Below are 21,978 nucleotides of genomic sequence, written 5' to 3'. Positions count from 1 at the left end.
GCCAAGGCTCCGAGCGTGTGCGGCGCAGCGGCGGCTGCAGACTCACCCTCGGTCATGGTCTGGAAGTACATCTTGCCGCTGTAGCGCCCGTACCCGGCCACCGTCCGCGCCCGCACCTGGAACACGTAGATGGTGCCAGCCTTGAGGTTCTGCACCGCCACGGTGTTGGTGGCGCTCTTCAGTGCCGTCGAGTTCAGCTCGCTCAGACCCTGCCAGGAAGGCACAGAGCTGTGTCCAGAGCTGGCCGCAGCCGTTGCGGGAGGAGGAGGAGGCGCAGCGCAGCAGGGCGCAGGGCGGGAGGCCCCCGGGGCTGGGCCAGCAGTGTGGACGGCCCTGGGCTGCCCACCAGCTCTCAGGGAAGGCTCTGAGGAAGCTGCTAGAAAACTCAGATTGCTTCTCCAAGCCTTGAGCTCAGGGGGGGATGGGAACTGCTCCTCTCTGCTTGCTTCCTCCTAGCACTGCTCTCCTTCCTCTCTCCTTCCTCCTTTGCCTGATCAGCCTCAGCACCCTCTCCATTTGCTCTTCCCCATTTCCCGTTGCCTGTCCCTGGCTTAGGAGCTGTGGTGCACACAGAATCACACAGGGAATGGTAGGGGTTGGAAGGCACTTCCAGAGATCATTGAGTCCAACCCCCCTGCCAAAGCAGGGTCACCCAGGGCAGTGCACGCAGGAACACAGCCAGGAGGGGCTTGAAAGTCTCCAGAGCAGGAGACTCCACAACCTCTCTGGGCAGCCTGCTCCAGGCTCCAGCACTCTCACACCAAAGAAGTTTCTCCTTGCATTGTGGTGGAACTTTCTGAGTTCCAGTTTGTGTCCTCTCACAGGGCACTGCTGACCAGAGCCTGGCCCCTGCTCCTTGGCACCCAAACCTCCAGCCCCTTCAGCATCCTCACAGCCTCCCCTGGACTCTCTCCAGCAGATCCCTGTACCTCTGGAACTGAGCAGCCCAGAACTGGACCTAGTACTCCAGATGGGATCTCACCAGGGCAGAGCAGAGAGGCAGGAGAACTTCCCTGGATCTGCTGCCACACTCTGCTGAATGCCCCCCAGGACCACATTGGCTTCTTGGCCACCAGGGCACATTGCTGCCCATGCAGAACTTGGTGCCCAGCAGCACTCCCAGGCCCTTCTCCTCAGGGTTGCTCTCCAGCAGATCACCTCCTGCCCTGTACTGGTGCAGTTTACTCCTTCCCAGGTGCAGGACTCTGCACTGATCTCTGTTGAGCCTCATCAGGTTCCTCTCTGCCCTGCTCTCCACTCTGCCCAAGTCTCTCTGCATGGCCTCCCAGCCCCCAGGGCTCTCAGCCAAGCCTCCCAGTTTGGTATCAGCAGCAAAGCTGCTGAGCAGACTCTGTCTGTGCCCTCAGCAGTGGCACTGAAGATGCTGAACAGGACTGTGCCCAGCACTGATCCCTGGGGCACTGCACTGGTGACAGCTCTCCAGCTGCACTTGGCACCCCTGACCGCCGCCGAGCTGCAGTGTGTGTGGTGATTCCCCAGGCAGCCCAGGCCCAGCCCAGGGCAGCTGCTGGCCAGGTCAAGTCTGCTTCTGCTGCTGCTGCTCATGAGGTTCAGCAGGGACAAGTGTTGAGTCCTGCACCCCGGGAGGAGCAACCTCCTGCATCAGTGCAGGTGAGAGGTTCACCTGCTGGAGAGCAGCTTCATGGAGAAGGACCTGGGAGTGCTGCTGGGCACCAAGTTCTGCATGGGCAGCAATGTGCCCTGGTGGCCAAGAAGCCAATGGGGTCCGGGGGGGCATTCAGCAGAGTGTGGCAGCAGATCCAGGGAGGTTCTCCTGCCTCTCTGCTCTGCCCTGGTGAAATCTCACCTGGAATATTGCATCCAGTTCTGGGCTCCCCAGTTCCAGAGGGACAGGGATCTGCTGGAGAGAGTCCAGGGGAGGGTACAAGGATGCTGCAGGGACTGGAGCACTGCTGATGAGCAGAGGCTGAGAGCCCTGGGGCTGCTTAGTCTGGAGAGGAGAAGGCTGAGAGGGGGTCTGAGCAATGTCTATCAATAGCTGAGGGCTGAGGGTCAGGAAGGGACAGGGACAGGGACAGCCTCTGCCCACTTGTGCCCTGGCACAGGACAAGAGGCAATGGATGGAAGCTGCAGCTTCCACCTCAACTGTGTTCTGGAAGGGTCCCAGAGCCCTGGCACAGGCTGCCCAGAGAGGCTGTGGAGTCTCCTCTAGAGCCTTTCCAGCCCTGCCTGGATGTGTTCCTGTGTCACCTGCACTAGGTTATGGTCCTGCTCTCAGGGGGTTGGAGTGGGAGACCTCCAGAGGCCCCTTCCAACCCCTAGCATCTATGAACTTGGATGCCCATGGGCTGGAGTGCCCTATGATGGCAGCACTGGGCTCTGACACCCTCCCTGAGGACATCTGTGCCCCCCTCAGGGGCTTCTGTCATCCCGGGGGGGTCTGACAGGACCTCTCTGCTGCCATTGGAATGGGCTGCCCAGGGAGGTGGTGGAGTTGCTGTCCCTGCAGGTGTTCAGGCCTGGCTGGGGCACTGAGTGCCATGGTCTGGGTGACTGCACAGGGCTGGGTGCTAGGTTGGGCTTGAGGAGCTTGGAGCTCTCTGCCAAGCTGGGTGATTGTATGAGCCTGTGATCCAGTGATTCAGGGGTGCTCAGATGGGGCAGCAGGATCCTGCTGGCCTCCCTGGAGGGGCCTGTGCAGTACACAGATCCCACCACAGATCTCACCACTGGTGGGACCATCTCGAGAGCTTTGGCTTTCCAGCCCAGTGTCTGTGTGTGGTGTGCTGTAGCAGTGGCCCTGGTAGAGTTAGGTAATGGTTGAACTTGAGGACCTTGAAAGCCTTTTCCAACCTCTGTGATTCTATCACAGGGCTCCCTGCAAGCCTTCTTCTCCATTTCATTATCTCCTTGGTCTCCCCAGACAGGGCAGAAGTGGGCAGCACAAGGGGGAAGGGACACCCCAGCTCCCCCTCCATGCTGACAGCAGGTGGGAAGCATCAGGCAGCAGCTCTGGCTGCAGGCTGAGCTATGATGATGTCCAACAGAGCAGGAAAGGTCACTTCAAGCTGTCCTTGGCAGCAGCTCTGCTGACACCCAGGTCTGGGGATGCTGGGCCTCTGCCAGCAGCTCCTGGGCAGCACAAAGGCCACACCAGCTCTAGTGCCACCTCAGCTGCCACGAGTTGCCTCTGCCCCACAGCCAAGCCATGCCCTTTCCCCAGCACTGCTTGGAGACATCCAAGGGCTGCTGTGCCTCCCACACCAGCTGCACTGCTGCAGGACAAAAGCCACTCAGCCCTTCTGCACCAGGGCAGCACTCACCCCTGGGTAAGACAAACATGGGACAGCCCCCAGAACCCCCTCATGGAGAGAGGGTGAGGAGCAGACACATCACTAGGCACTGGGGTAACAGCTCTGCCCTGCCCTGCCCTGCTCTGCCCTGCCCTGCCCTGCCCTGCCCTGCCCTGCCCTGCCCTGCCCTGCCCTGCCCTGCCCTGCTCTGCCCTGCTCTGCCCTGCCCTGCTCTGCCCTGCCCTGCCCTGCCCTGCCCTGCCCCCAGCAGAAGGGAAATGTGGCAGTTGCCTCTGCACAGCCTCTGCTAACAGCATCTGGTAACAGAGAAGTGATCAATAGAGCAGGAAAGGGAAACCCAAATCCCTCTTGGACTCAGGTGCTGGGAGCAGCCCTTACCTCCTGGGCTGCAGCCAGAGCAGGGAGAGCAGCAGCACAGGGAGGGGATTATGCCCCTCTGCTCTGCTCTGACCTCACCCTCAGCACTGCCTCCAGTTCTGGAGCCCTCAGCACAAGAAGGACCTGGAGATGCTGGAGAGTGCCCAGAGGAGGCCACAAAGATGCTCAGAGGGCTGGAGATGCTCTCCTGTGGGGACAGGCTGAGACAGTTGGAGCTGCTCAGCCTGGAGAAGAGAAGGGAGACCTCAGAGCAGCCTCCCAGTGCCTGAAGGGGCTCCAGGAGAGCTGGGGAGGGACTTCTGACAAGGGCTGGGAGTGCCAGGACGAGGCACAATGGCTTTGAGCTGGGAGAGGGGAGACTGAGAGTGGAGATGAGGAGGAAATTGTTGAGCGTGAGGGTGGGGAGAGCCTGGCACAGGCTGCCAGGGAGGCTGTGGACTCCTCTCATCTATGAAGTGTTTCAAATCAGGCTGAGTGAGGCCTGGAGCAAGCTGGGCCAGTGGGAGGTGTCCCTGGGCATGGCAGGGGCTGGCACTGCATGAGCTGTTGGGTTTCCAACCCAACCCATTCTGGGATTCTGCGTTTCCAGATCTTTCCCATTCATCTCCTTAGCTAGAGGAGAATCCATGCAGGGCTGCTGCTCCTCCCTCTGGGCTCTTCCCTCTGAGCTCTTCCTTCTGAGCTCTTCCTTCTGAGCTCTTCCCTCTGAGCTCTTCCTTCTGAGCTCTTCCTTCTGAGCTCTTTCCTCTGGGCTCTTCCTTCTGAGCTCTTCCCTCTGAGCTCTTCCCTCTGGGTTCATCCTTCTGGGCTCTTCCCTCTGAGCTCTTCCCTCTGGGCTCATCCTTCTGGGCTCTTCCTTCTGAGCTCTTCCATTTGGCTCTTCCCTCTGAGCTCTTCCCTCTGGTCTGTTCCTTCTGGGCTTTCCCTCTGAGCTGTTCCCTCTGAGCTCTTCTCTCTGGGCTCTTCCTTCTGAGCTCTTCCCTCTGGTCTGTTCCTTCTGGGCTTTCCTTCTGAGCTCTTCTCTCTGAGCTCTTCCCTTTGAGCTCTTCCCTTTGGTTCTTCCCTCTGGGCTGTTCCTTCTGAGCTCTTCCCTCTGGGCTCTTCCCTTTGGCTCTTCCCACTGGGCTGTTTCCATGCCAATAAAATAGAACTGTATCTCAAGCTGTGCCAGGGCAGGTTGAGTCTGGATATTAGGAGGAAGTTGTTGGCAGAGAGAGTGACTGGCATTGGAATGGGCTGCCCAGGGAGGTGGTGGAGTTGCTGTGCCTGGAGGTGTTGAAGAGGAGGCTGCAGGAGGCACTCAGTGCCGTGGGTTAGCTCATGAGAAGGGTTAGGGGATAGGTTGGACTCAATCATCTTAGAGGTCTTTCCCAACCTGCTCAATTCTGTGGTTCTGTGAACTCAGCACTGCAGCACCAGGACTCATCCCAGACACAGCTGCAGCCAAGCAGCCACAGAAGGCTGCAGAAGCAGTGCCCTGGTGGAAATGCAGAGGACTCTTGCTTGGCCTGTCCCTCTGGTCTGGTCTGCTCTGCTCTGCTCTGCTTGGGGAGACCTCTCCTGCAGGGCTGGAGCCAGCTCTGGAGGCCTCAACACAGAAAGGATCTGGACTTGATGGTCCAGAGGAAGCCATGAAGATGAACAGGGGGTTGGAGCAGCTCTGCTGTGAGGACAGGCTGAGGGGGCTGGGGGTGTTCAGCCTGGAGAAGAGAAGGCTCCAGAGAGACCTAATGGAGACTTTTCAGTAGCTGAAGGTATCATGAAGCTGGGGACAGCCTTTTGGGTAGGGCCTGTTGTGCCAGGCCAAGGGATGATGGCTTGAAACCAAAAGAGGGAGATTCAGAGCTGAGAGAAGGGAGAAATGTTTGCCCCTGAGGGTGGTGAGAGCCTGGCCCAGGTTGCCCAGAGAAGTGGGAGCTGCCCCATCCTGGGCAGCACTGCAGGTGAGGCTGTGTGGGGCTCTGCTCCAGGTGCAGCTGTCCCTGCTGAGAGCAGGGGCTGGGCTGGATGAGCTTTGCAGGTCGCTGGGGCTGTGTGAGTGCCTCTGCAGCAGCAGTGGGGCTGCCTGGGCTGGCCTCTCTGCCAGGCTAGAGCTCCACCTCACAACCAGCTGCCGTGAGAGGCACTGTGGCTTGGGCCACCTGTCCCCATGAGCAGGGACACTCTGTGCCCTAAGCTCTGACAGTGGGGCAAGCAGATGCCCACCCTGGGGCTGGCAGTGAGGAGAGGCCACCAGCATTAGCTTCCCCTTTATTTGCAGCCTCCTCAGAAAACAGAGGGGAGGGGGAAGAGAGAAAGGGGGAGAGAGAGAGAGAGGAGGAGAAGGAGCTCCCTAAGATCTTGTTTCTCCGTGGAGGTCCCTGGGGGTGGGACCCCTCTTGCTCTCCAGAGCTCTCTCGTTACCTCCTCATCCATCTTGCCAGGCATTCTGGGATCGTTTCCAGGGGTCAGATAAATGCCTGTGATTTATGCAATATAGGTCAGGACCTATTTAACAGCTTACAAAGAACCCCCCCCCCCCTCCTCCTCATTCTCCCTCTGGCTCTTGGTGAGGAGAAAATAGGTCAGAGGCAGGCGGTGGGGGGGGGGACTAATCACTTCTTCCAGCAACTGCTGGGAAGGAGCTTTCCAGTTCCATTTAATCACAAAGCTTTTTAATTAGTTGGGTTGCAGTTTTAATGTACACTTTCTAAGCTCTTGTGTGAGGGGGCAGATTTCTGGAAGGGCCAATCTCCTGCTCCCCACCTCCCCTGGCGAGCAAGGATGAAGTTGAGGCAGAGCTTGGCAGGTGCTGGAACCAGCCCCGGCGTGGGCTGCAGCTCTGTCAGCAGCCACACGGCTCCAGCCCCGTGGGATGGACACTGGCACAGCCCTGGCCTGCAGTCCCTCAGCTTGTGTGGGCAGGGAGGAGAGGGCACAGGAATGCTCCTTGAGGAAGAGCCAGAGCTGTGGGATCCCTGCTGAGCAGCCTCCCCCAGCTCCAGAGAGCAGGAGGTGCCCTCCGTGGGAGCACAGAGAGCTCCTCCCTGCTCCAACCCCCAGGTTCAGGCTGCTGCACGCAGGCACTGAGGTCACCTCTGGGGTACACAAGGCTCAGAGTGCCAGCACGGTCCAGCTGCCAGGAGGAGCTCCTACCTTCTCCATTCCCCACTAACGCCCCAGGAGGGTGAAATCAGACTCCAGACCCTTGCTCCTCAGCTCTCCCTGCAACAGGCCCTCCTGCCACAAGTGCCACAGAGGTGAGAAGCTCCTCCTGAAAGACCAGCAGAGAGCCCACACTTGCAGTGTCATGGCTACTGCGTGGCCAGCAGGGCAAGTGAGATGCTTCTGCCCCTCTGCCCCTCTCTGGTCAGACCCCACCTGGAGAGCTGCAGCCAGCTCTGGAGTCCTCAGCAGAGACAGGGACCTGCAGGACACATCCAAAGGAGGGCCACAAAACTGATCTGAGGGCTGTGAGGCCAGTCTGAGAGAGTTGGGCTCCTTCAGCCTGGAGAAGGCTCCAGGCAGACTCTCTGGTGGCCTCTTAGTGTTCAGGGAGGCTGATTCGAAAGCTGGGGACAGAGTTCTGAGCAGGGCCTGTTGTGACACAACAAGGAGTGATGGTTTGATACTAAAAGAGGGAGATTTAGATGAGTTAGAAGGCAAAAATGTTTGGCACTGAGGGTGGGGAGAGCCTGGCCCAGGTTGCCCAGGGGTGGGAGCTGCCCCACGGCTGGAGCCATTCTGGATCAGGCTGTCTGGAGCTCTGAGCAACCTGCTCCAGGTGCAGATGTCCCTGCTGGCTGCAGAGGGGGTGGACTGGATGGCACTGAATGGTCTCTTCTCACCCAAAGCACTCCATGATCCCACGACCCACCCCTGGGCTCCCAGGCCAGCTGCAGGGCCGAAGGTGAGCTGCTGCTCCGCCGGCTGCAGCAGCAGTGCCCTGCCCTGGCTGCAGCTTTGCACCACCTCCTCAACCCAGACCCGAGGCCCCACAGTACCTTCTCGTAGTACTGCAGCTCATAATCCAGGATGACTCCATTGGGCTGGTCAGGCTGGGACCAGGAGAGGGTGATGCTGTCCACGGTGCGGCTGACCTGGTGCATGATGGACACAGCTGAAGGAGCTGCAAGAGAGAGAGAGGCCTCAGGCAGCTGCCTGCACTGGCAGGACCCACACCCCCTGGCTGTGGGGCAGGCAGGTGCATTATCTGGGGCTACTGCACTCCCAGCAGTGGCAGGGCTGGGCAGGGCTCAGGAGATCCTCCTGCCCTCTGGCTGGCTGCAGAGAGAGGTTAAGGGAGCAGAAAAGCTTTGCACTGCCCTTTGAGTTTGTAATTACAAAGCACACAGGGCAGGACAGCAGACCACTGCCAGCAAAATGGGCTCAGGGCCTGGGCAAACCCAGCCTGCTTGCCCTGAAGAAAGCACTTCTAGCCCAGCAGGGCACCCCACTGCTGCTTGCCAGGGGGCAGCAGGGCCCCTGCGCTGTGCCATGTGGCAGGAAGCAAGTGCAGGGCAGGTGCAGGGAGCAGTGTCAGCATGCAAGGCCAACCTGACCTGGCACACTGGCAGTGGCAGCCACCCGCCCCTCAGCAGCACCCCGATGGCCACCAGCATCCCAGCAGCTCCCTGGCCACCCCCTGCACTGTCCTGCGTGGCAGGACCAGGGCCACCCTGTGGGAAACCTCCAGCAGCCTGTGCCAACATGTCCACGGGGCAGGGGCTGCGACGTGCAGCTGCCACCTCCCTGGCAAACCCAGCCTAGCTCTGGTCCTGCTTGCTGTGCACCAGGTGAGCAAGCAGCTGCCTGGTTCAAGTGCTGACAGGAGAGATGCCACAGGTGCCCCAGCCCAGCGCCCACTACTCGTGCTGGAGGGGCTGAGGCTCACGGATGCCTCTGCTGCCTCCTCCCCACCGTGCCTGAGACCCCAGCACCGAAGTGCATGTCCCTGCCCAGCCTGCACCCAGCCTGCTGATGGCACTGCCAGCTCAGCCTCCATGCAGATCAGCCCAGAGTTCAGCCAGTGCCAGCCCAGCCTTGGAGAGTGCCAGCTGCAGCAGAGCGCCAGGCTGGCAGCCTGGCAGCAGACTCCCTGCTTCAGCAGCTCCAGGGGAAGCCTCGGGGGTGGCAGAGGACTGGGAAGTGGGAGCAGAAAGCTGCTCCAGCACTTGCCAGCCAAGCTGGGTTACAAAGGGATGCTCAGAAGGGCCTTCACCAGGTCCAGCCCTTTCAATGTCTCACGGCAGAACAACTCATCTGGCAGCTCCTGGAGTGGCACACAGAGCAAGGCACCTCTCACCCACCCCCACCCTGGCTTCCCCTGGCATCACCAGCGGCGACACAGCCTCTGCCGGCTGCGGCCTGCAGGCACAGCAGTGGTGAGGCTCTGCTGCTCGGCCCAGCATGTTCCTGCGTGGCACTGCCATGGCTGCAGCCGAGCAGCTCCTCTCCCATCCAAGAGCCTCTGCCTCTGCCTCTCCGCCGCTGGGTTTCTGCATGCAGGGCACTGAGGCTCCCAGGCTGCTCAGCACCTCAGAGGGCTGCATATGGGGAAAGCAAATCCGCCCCATTCCCCTTCATCCCCCTGGGCTTCCCCACCCTCTGAGGAGGGCACAACCTGGGCAAGCCTCAGCAAAGTTCTGGTGACCTCTGCTTTGGTTCAGCACTTGCTAAAAGTGAGCAAGAACAAAGAACTTCCATCACTGAAAGCCTTCAAGGTTGAGCTGGACGAGGCTTTGAGCAACCTGATCTGGTGAAGATGCTGGACCAAAGCCTTCCTCTTCCCCCAGATACCATTTCTGGTTAGCTCAAGCCTCATTACCCACCAGTCTGAAGCTCTGTCACCTTCCCCTGCTCTATGGCATGCAGCTGAGTTTCCCTCTCACCTTTGCATCCCCATCCCACCCCTTCAAGGCTCATATTTCGACTCTTGGGATGCCTTTCTCACACTGGTGTTAAGGTAAAACACGAGAAGGACATGGAGAGGGTCCAGAGCAGGCCACAAAGGTGATCAAAGCACTGGAGAACATCTCCTGCAAGGCTGAGAGAGTTGGAACTGTTCAGCCTGGGGAAGAGAAGGCTCCAGAGAGACCTAACAGCAGCTTCCCAGTGCCTGAAGGGGCTCCAGGAGAGCTGGGGAAGGACTTCTGACAGGGTTGGGAGTGCCAGGATGAGGGACAATGGCTTTGAGCTGGGAGAGGGGAGACTGAGAGTGGAGATGAGGAAGAAATTCTTGAGAGTGAAGGTGGGGAGAGACTGGCACAGGCTGCCCAGAGAGGCTGTGGCTGCCCCCTGCATGGAGGTGTTCAAGGCCAGGCTGGATGAGGCCCTGAGCAATCTGTGCTGGTGGGAGGTGTCCCTGCCCATGGCAGTGGGGCTGGGACTGGGTATCTTTAAGGTCCTATCCAACCCAGACCATTCTGTGGTTCTCTAATGGCATCTGCAATCTCCAAGACTCTTTTCTCTCTCCATGGTGAAAGGCCACTGGAGGAAGAGACCAAGCCAGAGAGTGCCCTACAGAAGTGCCTGGGACTGGGCTGTGGAGGGTGCACAGCCCTGGTCTGTCTGGCACACCTGAGCTGCACACTCCTTTCATCCAGGCTATCCCAGGACAAGCAGCCACATACACTCCAGCCCTCTCCCCCCACAGAACTGAGATGTGGCAGCATCCCATGACTGAGACACAGAGCACTGGCTGAGCCCTGCTGCTGGAGAAGCTCCTCAGCTTCAAGACCATCTGGGTATCACAGACAACCAGGTTGGAAGAGAGCTCCAAGCTCAGCCAGCCCAACCTAGCACCCAGCCCTGCCCAACCAACCAGACCATGGCACTCAGTGCCCCAGCCAGCCTTGGCTTCAACACCTCCAGGCACAGCCACTCCACCACCTCCCTGGGCAGCCCATTCCAGTGCCAATCACTCTCTCTGACAACAGCTTCCTCCTAACATCCAGCCTAGACCTGCCCTGGCACAACTTGAGGCTGTGTCCCCTTGTAGGCAGCAATGAGCTCTGCCCTGAGCCTCCTCTGCTGCAGGCTGCACCCCCCCAGCTCCCTCAGCCTCTCCTCACAGGGCTGTGCTCCAGGCCCCTCCCCAGCCTTGCTGCCCTTTCCTCAACACCTTCCAGCACCTCAACATCTCTCTGCAATGGAGGAGCCCAGAACTGGACACAGCACTCCAGGGGTGGCCTGAGCAGTGCTGAGCACAGGGGCACAAGAACCTCCCTTGTCCTGCTGCCCACACTGCTCCTGAGCCAGCCCAGGATGCCATTGGCTCTGCTGCCCACCTGGGCACTGCTGCCTCCTCTGCAGCTCCTCTCTCCCAGCACCCCCAGCTCCCTCTCTGCCTGGCTGCTCTCAGCCACTCTGGCCCCAGCCTGTAGTGCTGCTTGGAGTTGTTGTGGCCAAAGTGCAGAACCCTGCCCTTGGCCTTGTTCAGTCTCATCCCCTTGGCCTCTGCCCACCCATGCAGCCTGGCCAGGTCCCTCTGCAGGGCTCTGCTACCCTCCAACAGCTCCACAGCTGCTCCTAGCTTGGTGTCATCTGCAAACTCACTGCTGCTGGACTCAATCTCCTGCTCCAGATCATCAATGAAGATATTGAACAGGCCTGGGCCCAGCACTGATCCCTGGGGCACACCACTGGTGCCAGCTGCCAGCTGCATGTGGCACCATTCACCACCACTCTCTGGGCCCTGCTCTCCAGCCAGTTCTTGACCCATATCAGAGTGAATCTGTCCAAGCCAGGAGCTGCCAGCTGTGCCAGGAGCTGCCTGTGGCAGACTGTGCCAAAGGCTTTGCTGCAGTCCAGGCAGCCTCCATGCACAGCCTGCCCCACACCCACCGGGGGGAAGCTGATTGTAGGAGGAGATCAGGCAGGGTAGGAGTCAGGTCCCTGCAATGCTCTCCTCCCACTGCCACGCTCTGCCAGCCCAGGAGCACATGGCTGGGGCAGGCAGCTCCTGTTTGTGCAGGCACTGCTGAGGAGGCTACAGAAGCCAGCAGCGAGAGCCCCATGCTGCGGGCAGCTGTGAGCAGCTGTGCCCTAGGCCAGCCTGCCCTCACCTGGCTGGGCAGGAAGGAGCCAGGGTGATGAGGTCAACGTCCTGCATGCTGGGGAGGCAGCAGCTGAGCTGAGCTGAATGGCTGAGGCAGCTTCAGCACTCCCCCAGCTGGGGCAGAGAGGCTGTGCCTAGGCAAGGACTGACCTCCGCAGCTGCTCAGCCACTGCTCCCATGGGCAGCAGCAGACACAGAGCCAGGGGGGCAGGGGAAGATCTAGGTCAGAAGGGACCTCTGGAGGCTTCCAGCCCAACTGGCTGTCAGAACAACTCCAAACTCAGACCAGCCTGCTCAGGCCCATGTCCAGCTCAGAGCCAACATGTGCACAGGCTCCCTGGGCACCAGGCCACAGCTGCCTTGCTCTGGTGGGGAAGTTTCTCCTCACATCCCATTGGAGCCTCCCTCATGCTACCTCGCAGCCATTACTGCTGTCCCCTCTCCCTGGGCACCTGTGGGAAGAGTCTGGCTCTGCCTTCTCTTTAAAGGCCATTCTGCAGCAGAAGATGCCCCCCAGTGCCCTCCTCTGCAGGCTGGCCAGACCCAGCTCTCTCAGCTATCCTCATGCCCTATGCTGCAGCTTCCAGCCCATCCCTGAGATCCTCCTGCCAGAGCTGCTCACCCCTCTGCAGTGCTGGGATCCCCCAGCTGTGGCCCCGGAGTGACAAGCACACAGAACAGGCTCTCTCCTCAGCTTTTGGCCTGGGCTTGTGCGAGGAGAGGAGAGGAGAGGAGAGGAGAGGAGAGGAGAGGAGAGGAGAGGAGAGGAGAGGAGAGGAGAGGAGAGGAGAGGAGAGGAGAGGAGAGGAGAGGAGAGGAGAGGAGAGGAGAGGAGAGGAGAGGAGAGGAGAGGAGAGGAGAGGAGAGGAGAGGAGAGGAGAGGAGAGGAGAGGAGAGGAGAGGAGAGGAGAGGAGAGGAGAGGAGAGGAGAGGATCAACCAGGTTGGGAAGAGACCTCCAAGCTCATCCAGTCCAAGCTGTCACCCAGCCCTACCCAATCAGCTACTCTGCAATGCCAGAGGACATGGTCCTTGCCACATAGCTTCTGCCCAGTATCAAGAAATAGGATAAGGGGACATGGCCTGAAATTGTGCCAGGGGAGGGTTAGGTTGGGCATGAGAAAGGATTTCTTTGCTGCAAGAGTGGTCAGGGATTGGCACAGGCTGCCCAGGGAGGTGGTGGAGTCCCCATGCCTGGAGGGGTCCAAGAAGGTTGTGGCCATGCAGCTGGGGAGATGGTTGGGTGGCCATGGTGGTGCTGGGTTGGACTAAGTGATCTCAGAGGCCTTTTGAAGCAAAATGATTCTCTGGCTCTGTGACCTTCGCCACAGGTGAGGGCAGCAGCTTGTACAGGAGGTTCCCAGCTCTGTGAGTCATGGCTGGGCTGGGACTGGGTGCCTGAGTCCACTGAGCCAGCTGGACCTCAGAGCAACATTCAGAGGGAGACACTTCCAGCTGGGCAGTGCCAGAGAGACTCAGGCAGCTGCAGTCTGGCAGCTCTCAGCCCTGCAGCAAGCAGATCCTCCACAGTCATCTGCAATGCCAGGGAAAGGCTCTTCACCACTTCAAAGACTGGAAGGTCCTGGTTGCAGTTCTCTGCTCTGCCCCCAAGTCCACGTGGAAGACCTTACACAAATCCACATCATTCCTGCACTGCAATCTTCTAGCTGGGAGGTGGGGACCAGCCTGCTGCCTGCTGCTGACCTCCTGGAGCTGCTCTGCTGGGAGCACAGGCTGGGAGAGTTGGGGTTGTTCGGTCTGCAGAAGAGAGGGCTCCAAGGAGACCTTATTGTGGCCTTCCAGTACCTGAAGGGGGCCACAGGAAAGCTGGGGAGGGACTTTCTGGGGTGTTGGGGAGAATGAATCCAAGCCAGAGGAGGGCAGATTTAGATTAGACACCACGAAGCTCTTCACCATGAGGGTGGTGAGAGCCTGGCACAGGTTGCTCAGGGAGGTGGTGGAAGCTTCACCCCTGGAGGTGTTTAAGGCCAGGCTGGATGTGGCTCTGGGCAGCCTGCTCTGGTGCAAAGTGTCCCTGCCCACGGGGGTTGGGACTGGGTGATCCTTCAGGTCCCTTCCAGCCCTGACCACCCTGTGCCTCCCTGCCTGCCCTGGCTCGTTTCACTGAGCACTGCCGAGGCTGGTGCCCAGCAGCTGAAGGAGATGAAGCCAGCGAGAGTGAGCACAAAGAACATCCAGCCTGGGCTGGCCCTCCCTGGGGATGCCCTGAGCACAAGGGGCACTCTGACCAGCCTCAGCCATGCAGTGCAGAAGGAGCTTCTCAGCCACAGGACACGGTGAGGTGGCAGCTGCCAGAGGCAGACACTGAGAGGTGCTGAGCCCAGCTGAGCACAGCAGCTGAGAGCTCTGCTCACAGTACCCAGGCTGCCTTCCTGAACTGCTGCTTCTGAGCACACTGCACTCCAGGTCTGCCTGCCAGGTTCTGAGCAGTTCAAAGCACAGACTCAGCACAGCACAGAAAGGATCAAATCGATAAAATCAAACCCAGCACAAAAGGGCTTTGTTCTTCAGCCTGCTTTGTGCCAGGCCCTTCCCAGGCCCAGCCAGAGCACAGCTGGCTGCTAACACCAGAGACTGGGCCAGCAGCATTTAACCTGGCCCTGTGGAATCAGTCACCCTGTGCCACTCCTCTTTGTTCCCCTGTGCTCAGCTGAGCTTTAGGGACCACTGCCAGGTTGGGAATGGTCATTCAGTTGGTGGCACAAAGTGCCCAGTGCCAAAGACACTCCCACAGCTGCTGGCTCCTGCCTGTCCCTTACTCTTAGAAAACTTGATGCTGCAAAAGGACCCTGCCCTGTGGCACACAAAGGTCAGACCTGGAGTGTCTCAGCTCCCTGCCAGCCTCACGAAGGTGGAAGCAAAGGCAGCTGCATCCTGGTGCTGTCCCCAGGGGTATGTGGGCAGCAACCACAGGGAAAACAAACAGAGCTCCACTTCCACAGGGGCTGGAAACTTGGCATGCCTGGAACCCCTGGTCCCCAGTGAAAGGAAGTTTGCTCCATCCTCTTCACCTGGCATGGCCTCAGATTCCCTTAAATCCCCTTAGTGGAGCCCTGTGGCATCTCCAAATGGCAGGGGAGTTAAACCAGACCCAAGCCACACTGGAGTGCAAACCAAGCTTAATGGGACTGCAGTGACAGCCAGAGGCAGACAGCCTGTCCCTGCTGCAGCACCAGGAGGGCAGGCAGCTGCCACTTCTCATCTGATGGCCCCTTGGGGGCACAAGCACAGCAGGGAGGTGAGGGATGCTGCCATGGCCTGCCCACAGCCACAGAGCACTGATCACAGCCAGACCCTTGGCTGAGCTGGGGCCTGTGCCTTGATCCCCCTGGAGCCAAGGGAGCTTCCCTGGCTTGGGGGTGTCCACAGCTCTTCTGGCCTGGCTTTTCTGTGGCCCACAGAGGGTGCTGGGCAGGACACACGTGGGAAGATGTGGCTCAGGATGCAGCACATCCTCAAGTCCTGCCAGCAGAGCCTCATAGCTCCCTGAAGGACACTGCTACCACCACTGAGGTCAGCAGTGACAGCTAAGAGTTGTGTCCTCACAAACCAGTGCCACAAGGTGGACATGTCCAGGCAAGATGCTCTCAGGTCCCACTACACAGCATAGCTGAGTGCCCTCATGGCAAGACTCAAACCTCTGCTGGGCTGGAAACATGAACTCACCAGAGCTGGGCAGGAGAGGCAGCAGAGCCACGAGGCCCTGAGGACTTCATACAGGGTGACAGAATGGGCTGGGTTGGAAGGGAGCTCCACAGCTCATCCACTCCAACTCCTGCACTCAGCAGGCACACCCTGCACTGGACCTGGCTGCCCACAGCCCTGCCCAGCCTCACCATGAGCATCTCCAGGGATGGCCCCAGCCGCCTCCCTGGGCAACCTGCTGCAGTGCTCCAGCAGCCTCCTGCTGCAGAACTTCTTCCTCACGTCCCCTGAGCCCCAGTGAGCCTAATGTGCAGGTGAAAATCTATGGATCCAGCTTCCAGCTGCTGGGTCGTTTCTAGGTTTGCTGCCTAAAGGAAGCAGGAGCCTGGGAAGAGAATTTTTGTCCCCCCAGAAGCACTGCAGGGCCCTGGAAACCTTCTCTCCTGCTCTTCTTTTCCGTTCCTGAGCAGCCTGAGCTTCTCGAGAGCCTCACGGATTTACCTGCCCACCTACCTGCCTGACACCTCTGAGCCTCCTCCACTCTGCTCTTCAGCTTCTCCTCGCATCTCCCCTCAGCCCTGGCCTCAGTAGCCAACAACCACCTCTCAGGCAGCAGCCACCTCCTCTCTCAGGTCTGCCACTGCTCTACCTCAGCCCAGCCTGTGCCAGCTGCTGCTGCTCATGCAACCACAGAACGTTTGGGGCTGGAAGGGACCTCCAGAGATCATCCAGCCCAACCCCCTGCCGGGGCAGGATCACCCAGGGCAGGGTTTTAAAGTCTCCAGAGGAGGAAACTCCACAACCTCTCTGGGCAGCCTGCTCCAGGGCTCTGCTGCCCTCTCCCTCCTGCACCTTCCCTGGCCCCTGCAGCAGAGCAGCCCAGCTCAGGGCAGGGAGGAGACAACTGCTGCTTACCTCTCTCCTTCCTTTCCCTGCTGAGGCCTCAGGACCAGACCCAGGCTGTTTCACACAACCCCTTCACCCTGCTGGGAGTGGGGTGAGAGGTCCTGGAAGCATCCAAAGTGAGGGGAGCTGGTGACCCCCATGGCCCCACGTGTGCTCAGCCTGGCTGAACAGGACCAAGAGTCCTCAGCACAGCTGCTGGGGCATCTCCTGCTACTCAGACAGTGACAGCTTCCACGAGGGAGCTGTTTCTTCCTCACTGTCCTAAGGTCACCTCCCTCCTACCCAGCTCTACCTTTCCAGCACAGAGACCAAAATGAAAGACAAGAGAGTGTGTCTGGACTCAGTGGGCAGGAGAGCAGCCAAGCACCTTCTTCACAGACACTGAGCAACAGGAGGTCAGGCACTGGCACAGGCTGCCCACGGCGGTGCTGGAGTCACCATGGCTGGAGGTGTGCAGGAAGGGTGTGGCTGTGGCACCTGGGCACATGGCTGAGTGGCCACAGAATCACAGAGTGCCAGGGGCTGGAAGGGACCTCCAAAGCTCCTCCAGTCCAACCCCTGCCAGAGCAGGATCTCCTAGACCAGATCACACAGGAACACAGCCAGGCAGGTTTTGACTATCTCCAGAGAGGGAGACCCCACAGTCCCCCTGGGCAGCCTGTGCCAGGCTCTGTCACCCTCACAGGGCAAAAATTCCTCCTCCTGTTCAAATGAAACTTCCTCTGCCTCAGCTTCCACCACTGCCCCTTGTGCTGGCACTGGGCACCGCCCAGCAGAGCCTGGCCATGGTGGGGCTGGGTTGGTGGTTGCACTCCATGGCCTTAAAGGGCTTTTCCAAGCCAAACAATTCTATGATTCTTTGACCCTCTCTGGCACTGTCTGCCCCCTCATATGTGCTGGTTCAGCCCTTCCCAAGGGCCCCATCAGGGCTACAACCATCCTGTTTCTGGGAGCAGAGGCCAAGGTTCTGTACTGAGTCCTGACTCCTGGGCTACCACAAATGCCAGGAGCTACTGCAGGCCCTTTTCAGTAGCTCTGACCCAGAGGGGCACAATGCTGTGACCCAAGACCCCTCCAGCTACACACCAGGTAACATCCACAAGCACTCAGGATCACTTCAGAGCCTGCAGAGCACCTCTGTGCTGCTCTGAAGCCAGGGGAGGTCACCCTGTGAAGGCTGAGCTCACCTGCTGCTCTAGGGGGGATCACAGAATCAAGCAGGTTGGCAGAGAGCTCCAAGCTCAGCCAGCCCAACCTAGCACCCAGCCCTGCCCAACCAACCAGACCATGGCACTCAGTGCCCCAGCCAGCCTTGGCTTCAACACCTCCAGGCACAGCCACTCCACCACCTCCCTGGGCAGCCCATTCCAATACCAATCACTCTCTCTGACAACAACTTCCTAACAACATCCAGCCTAGACCTTCCCTGGCACAGCTTGAGGCTATGTCCCCTTCTTCTGTCCCTGGCTGCCTGGCAGCAGAGCTCAACCCCTCCTGGCTACAGCCTCCCTGCAGGCAGTTGCAGACAGCAATGAGCTCTGCCCTGAGCCTCCTCTTCTAGAAGACAGAAGTGGACACAACACTGCCACCAGCCAGAGCAACTCTGCTGCAGTCCCCAGGCAGCATCTTCACCCTGAGTTACAGAATAAGAGGGCTTGGAAGGGACATCACTGAGTCCAAGCCCCCTGCCAGAGCAGGGTCACCCAGGGCAGGTCACAGAGGAACACATCCAGGTTGGCTTTGAAAGTCTCCAGAGAAGGAGACCACACAGCCCCTCTGGGCAGCCTGCTCCAGGGCTCCTGCAGCCTTTGCTGAGCTAAAAAAGTTCCTCCTCACACTGTGGTGGATCCTCCTGTGTCCCAGTTTGTGACTCTTGCCCCTGTCCTATCACAGGGCATCACTCAACAGAGCCTGGACCCCTCCTCTCGCCCCCCCCCCCCCCTCAGGTGTTTACAGACATTGATCAGATTCCCTCTGGGGCTGCTCTTCTCCAGCCTGCCCACCCCAGGGCTCTCAGCCTGCCCTTGTCACAGACGTTCCAGTCCCTTCAGCATCCCCATAGCTCTGCTGGACTCTCTCTAGTCCCTGAACTGGGGAGCCCAGAACTGGACCCGGGAGTCCAGAGGTGCTCTCACCAGGGCAGAAGCAGCTGAGGGACCTGGAGCTGTTTAGCTGGGAGAAGACAAGGCTGAGGGAGCCCTCCCTGGTCTCTACAGTTCCCTGGAAGGAGGCTGGAGCCAGGTGGGATCAGCCTCTGCTAGCTAAACAGTGGCAGGAACGCTGGAAATGGCCTCAAGTTGCACCAGCTGTAGTTTGGACACCGCAGTGGCAGAGGCGGCCCAGGGAGGTGGTGGAGTCCCCAGCCCTGGCAGCGCTGTCTGGGTGAGGAGCCCAGGGCCACGTCTGGCAGCTGTGTGCAGGCAGCTGCTGGGCTGTGGCTGCACTCGATGGGCTCCTGCAGCCAGGCGGCTCTGTGCCTGCAGGACCCTGCCTGGCCCTGGAGGGGCTGTGTGGTGCCAGCCTGCGGCCAAGGCACACCAGGGGCTTCGCACAGCTTCCCTCTGGAGGGGTCTTTGCACCCGACTGAAACGCGACCAGCTGCGACCTCGCTGCGCGGCTCCCGCAGCTGCCTGCCTGCCGCTGCCCGCCCGCAGCTGCCTGCCTGCCGCTGCCCGCCCGCAGGGCAGCCCCGCTGGGGGCAGCCACCGCGGCTCGGTGCCGCCGCTGGCCTGGCTGGCAGGGCCGGTTACAGGCAGGGAGCCGCCGGCCCGGGCCGCCTGGTGCCATGGCAGAGCCGCGCAGGGGCAGCGCTGGCTCCGCGGAGCGCTCAGCGCCGGGCACGGGCGCGGGGAGGAGGGCAGCAGCTGGGAGCCCTCCGCAGCCCCTGCCGGCTGCCCTGGCACAGCCTGCGCCCTGCAGCCTCGGGCTGCTGGCCCGGAGGGGAGCTGTTGCTCTGCGGAGGGCCGCAGGGAGCTGCAGCAGCAGCTCTGGTCCGGACCTGACCCCGCCGCGGGCAGAGGGGCAGAGGAAGGCAGCGCAGAGCCCAGCGGCCGCGGGGCAGGGCAGCAAATGGGCAGGTGTGGGAGGGAGGCTGCTGGAGGCGCAGAGAATCGCAGAGCTGCCTGGGGAAGCCCTCGGGAGCCAAACCATAACCCAGCAGCTCCTGGCACGCAGCCGTCGGACCACGGCCTCAGCCCACCCACCCCTTCCCGACACCTCCCGGGATGGGGACTCCACCACTGCCCCGGGCAGCCTGTGCCAGTGTCCCACAGCCCTTCTGCTGAAGAGAGCTTTCCCAACAGCCAACCTGAGCCTCCTCTGCCACAGCTCGAGGCCATTTGCCCTCCTGGCTCCAGTCAGCTGGGAGAAGAGCCTGGCCCCCACCTGGCTCCAGCCTTCCTTCAGGGAGCTGTAGAGCCCCAAGGCCTCCCCCAGCCTCCTCTTCTGCAGCCTGAGGCATCTGGGAGAGGATGCTTGAGCTTTTGCCACTGCCTCAAGAATGTGGCAAAGAGAGTCTTGGAGAGCCTGGAGAAGCTCCCTCCCCACTGCCTTTAGCCAGGGACTCAGCACTGCTGCTGAGCCATGTAGCTCCAGCAGACAGGAATCATGGGGAGCAGGATCCCCTGTGGGACCAGAGCAGGGCACTCCCCAGCACAGGGCTCCCAGGAGGTCCCAGAGCTCCTTCTACGCTTCCAGCCCTGCACAAGAGCAGCAGAACACTCCAGTGAGGCCAGGGGTGATGCCAGGCAGCAACAAGGACAGTGCTGTGATCAGACATGGGGCAAGAGCTTCCCTGACCTGAATCCACAGGGCCTGGAGACACCTAGGCTGGCATCCAGGCTCGGGCAGTGCTCAAAACCCAGCGATGGAGATGTCAGGAGCAGGCAGAGCCTCTGTGCAAGGCTGCAGGCAGGGGAAACAGGCACAGGGGGGCTTGGGTGATGCCTGCTTCTCAGGCACGGGCAGAGCAGGCAGCCAGGACAGCTCACTGCACCCCCTGCAGACCTGATGTCTCCTGCCACACCTCACCCAAGGGACCTCTCTCCCAGGCCACCCTTCCCTCCTTGCCCAAAGCATCCTGGTCCCAGAGGGTCCCAGCAGGTAGCTGTCACTGTGCAGTGGTCTACCTGTCCCCAGTGCAGGCCCCACCACTGCCCTCCAGGCCCAAGTGCAGTTGGGGATCACACTGAAACTTGGCTGCTTTGGTTCAGACCTGCTCCACCTCTTGCTTCTGCAGCTGCAGCTCTCTGCTGCCACGCAAGCACCACAGCCTGCCACACCATGGGCCCTGCTCTAAAATGCACCTGGGTTTGGGATGCCCTCCTCCAGCATGAGCACAGAAGCACCACAGTAAGGAAAACCTGGGTGAGGAAGGGAAGCTGTTACTGACCTGCCCTCGAAGATGACCCTGGGGCCCTGCCCTGTGTGGGAGATGGGGCTGGAGAGCTCTGCCCCTGCAGCAGCACTTCTGAGAGAGTCTCTCCTGCTGAAAGGCTTCACTGCTCCTCAGGTGGCCAAAGGTCTGCCCTCCTGCCTGCTCTCCCACTGCCCTCCCTGCCAGGGGCACCTTCAGCAGCCACACACTGGAATCACCTCCAGCAGAGGCTGAGGAAAGCAGCACAGGCTCACAGGGATGGCAGCCCCAGAGCCCTTTACCAACCAACCTCAAGGCAGCAACAGCCTCAGCTCTGGGATCAGAGAACTCCCAGGACATTAGGGGTTGGGAGGGACCTGGAAAGCTCATCCAGTCCAGGCCCTGCCAGAGCAGGGGCACCCAGGGCAGGGCACCCAGGAACACAGCCAGGAGGGTCTGGAAAGGCTCCAGAGCAGGAGACTCCACAGCCTCTCTGGGCAGCCTGTGCCAGGCTCCAGCACCCTCACAGGGACAAAGGTTCCCCTCCTGCTCCCATAGCACCTCCTCTGCCCCAGCTGGCACCCAGTGCCCCTTCTGATGCCCTTGGCCACCCCTGAGCAGATCCTGGCTGCATCCTTCTAACCACATTGCCCTGCACAGCTTTAGCACAGCACTGAGGGCAGCCCTCAGGCTGCTCTGCTGCCAGCTCCCAGCCCCAGCTCCCTCAGCCTGGCCTCACAGGAGCTGTTCACTGCCTGCAGCAGCCTGGGGGCTCTGGGCTGGGCTCTGTCCAGCAGTTCTCTGAGCTCCTTCTTGACCTGAGGGGCCCCAAACTGGGCACAATATTCCAGGTGTGGCCTCACCAGGGCAGAGTAGAGGAGCAGGAGAACCTCCCTTGGCCTACTCATCCCTCCCGTTCTAATCCACCCCAGGATGCCCTTGGCCTTCAGGGCACGCTGCTGGCACATGGGCATCCTTCTGCCCACCAAAAGCCCCAGGGCCCTCTCCTCTGCATTGCTCTCCACCAGAGTCCAGCCTCTCCTTGTCCATGGGGTTGCTCTTTCCCGGGTGCAGGACTCTGCCCTTGCCCCTGCTGGATTTCAGCACTTGCAGTGCCGCAGACAGGGACCACACCTCCTGGCAGGGCTCTGTTTGCAGGCTTCCTGGCACGGCTGTGCTGCCAGCCTGGTGCCCACGCTTCTGCTTGTGTGTGTCGAGTGTCTGGAGAGCCTCCCAGCCTCCAGCCCCTTCACTCTGTAACCACAACCACTGGCAAATCTCAAAGGCAGAGCAGTGCAGCCCAGAGCTGGCCCTGGCTGCAGCCCCACGGGGATCAAGGAG

General features: G+C 60.4%; 1 protein-coding gene across 2 annotated transcripts in view; it reads right to left on the bottom strand.

Annotated features, from left to right (window-relative positions):
- The window catches only part of EPHB2 (EPH receptor B2), a 152,598-nt gene that overhangs the window by 21,310 nt on the left and 109,310 nt on the right, over positions 1-21,978 (bottom strand). For both annotated transcript variants that reach the window (XM_064172341.1, XM_064172342.1), the window contains exons 6-7: positions 7,658-7,782; positions 47-209 (exon numbers count right to left, since the gene is read on the bottom strand). In XM_064172341.1, coding sequence (XP_064028411.1) covers positions 47-209; positions 7,658-7,782 — 288 coding nt within the window. The remainder of the gene's footprint in view (positions 1-46; positions 210-7,657; positions 7,783-21,978) is intronic.

The sequence above is a fragment of the Pogoniulus pusillus genome, chromosome 36 (assembly GCF_015220805.1).
Source record: "Pogoniulus pusillus isolate bPogPus1 chromosome 36, bPogPus1.pri, whole genome shotgun sequence".
NCBI lineage: Eukaryota > Metazoa > Chordata > Aves > Piciformes > Lybiidae > Pogoniulus > Pogoniulus pusillus.
The sequence above is the reverse complement of the archived record's forward strand: the minus strand, read 5'-3'. Positions and strand labels throughout refer to the sequence as shown.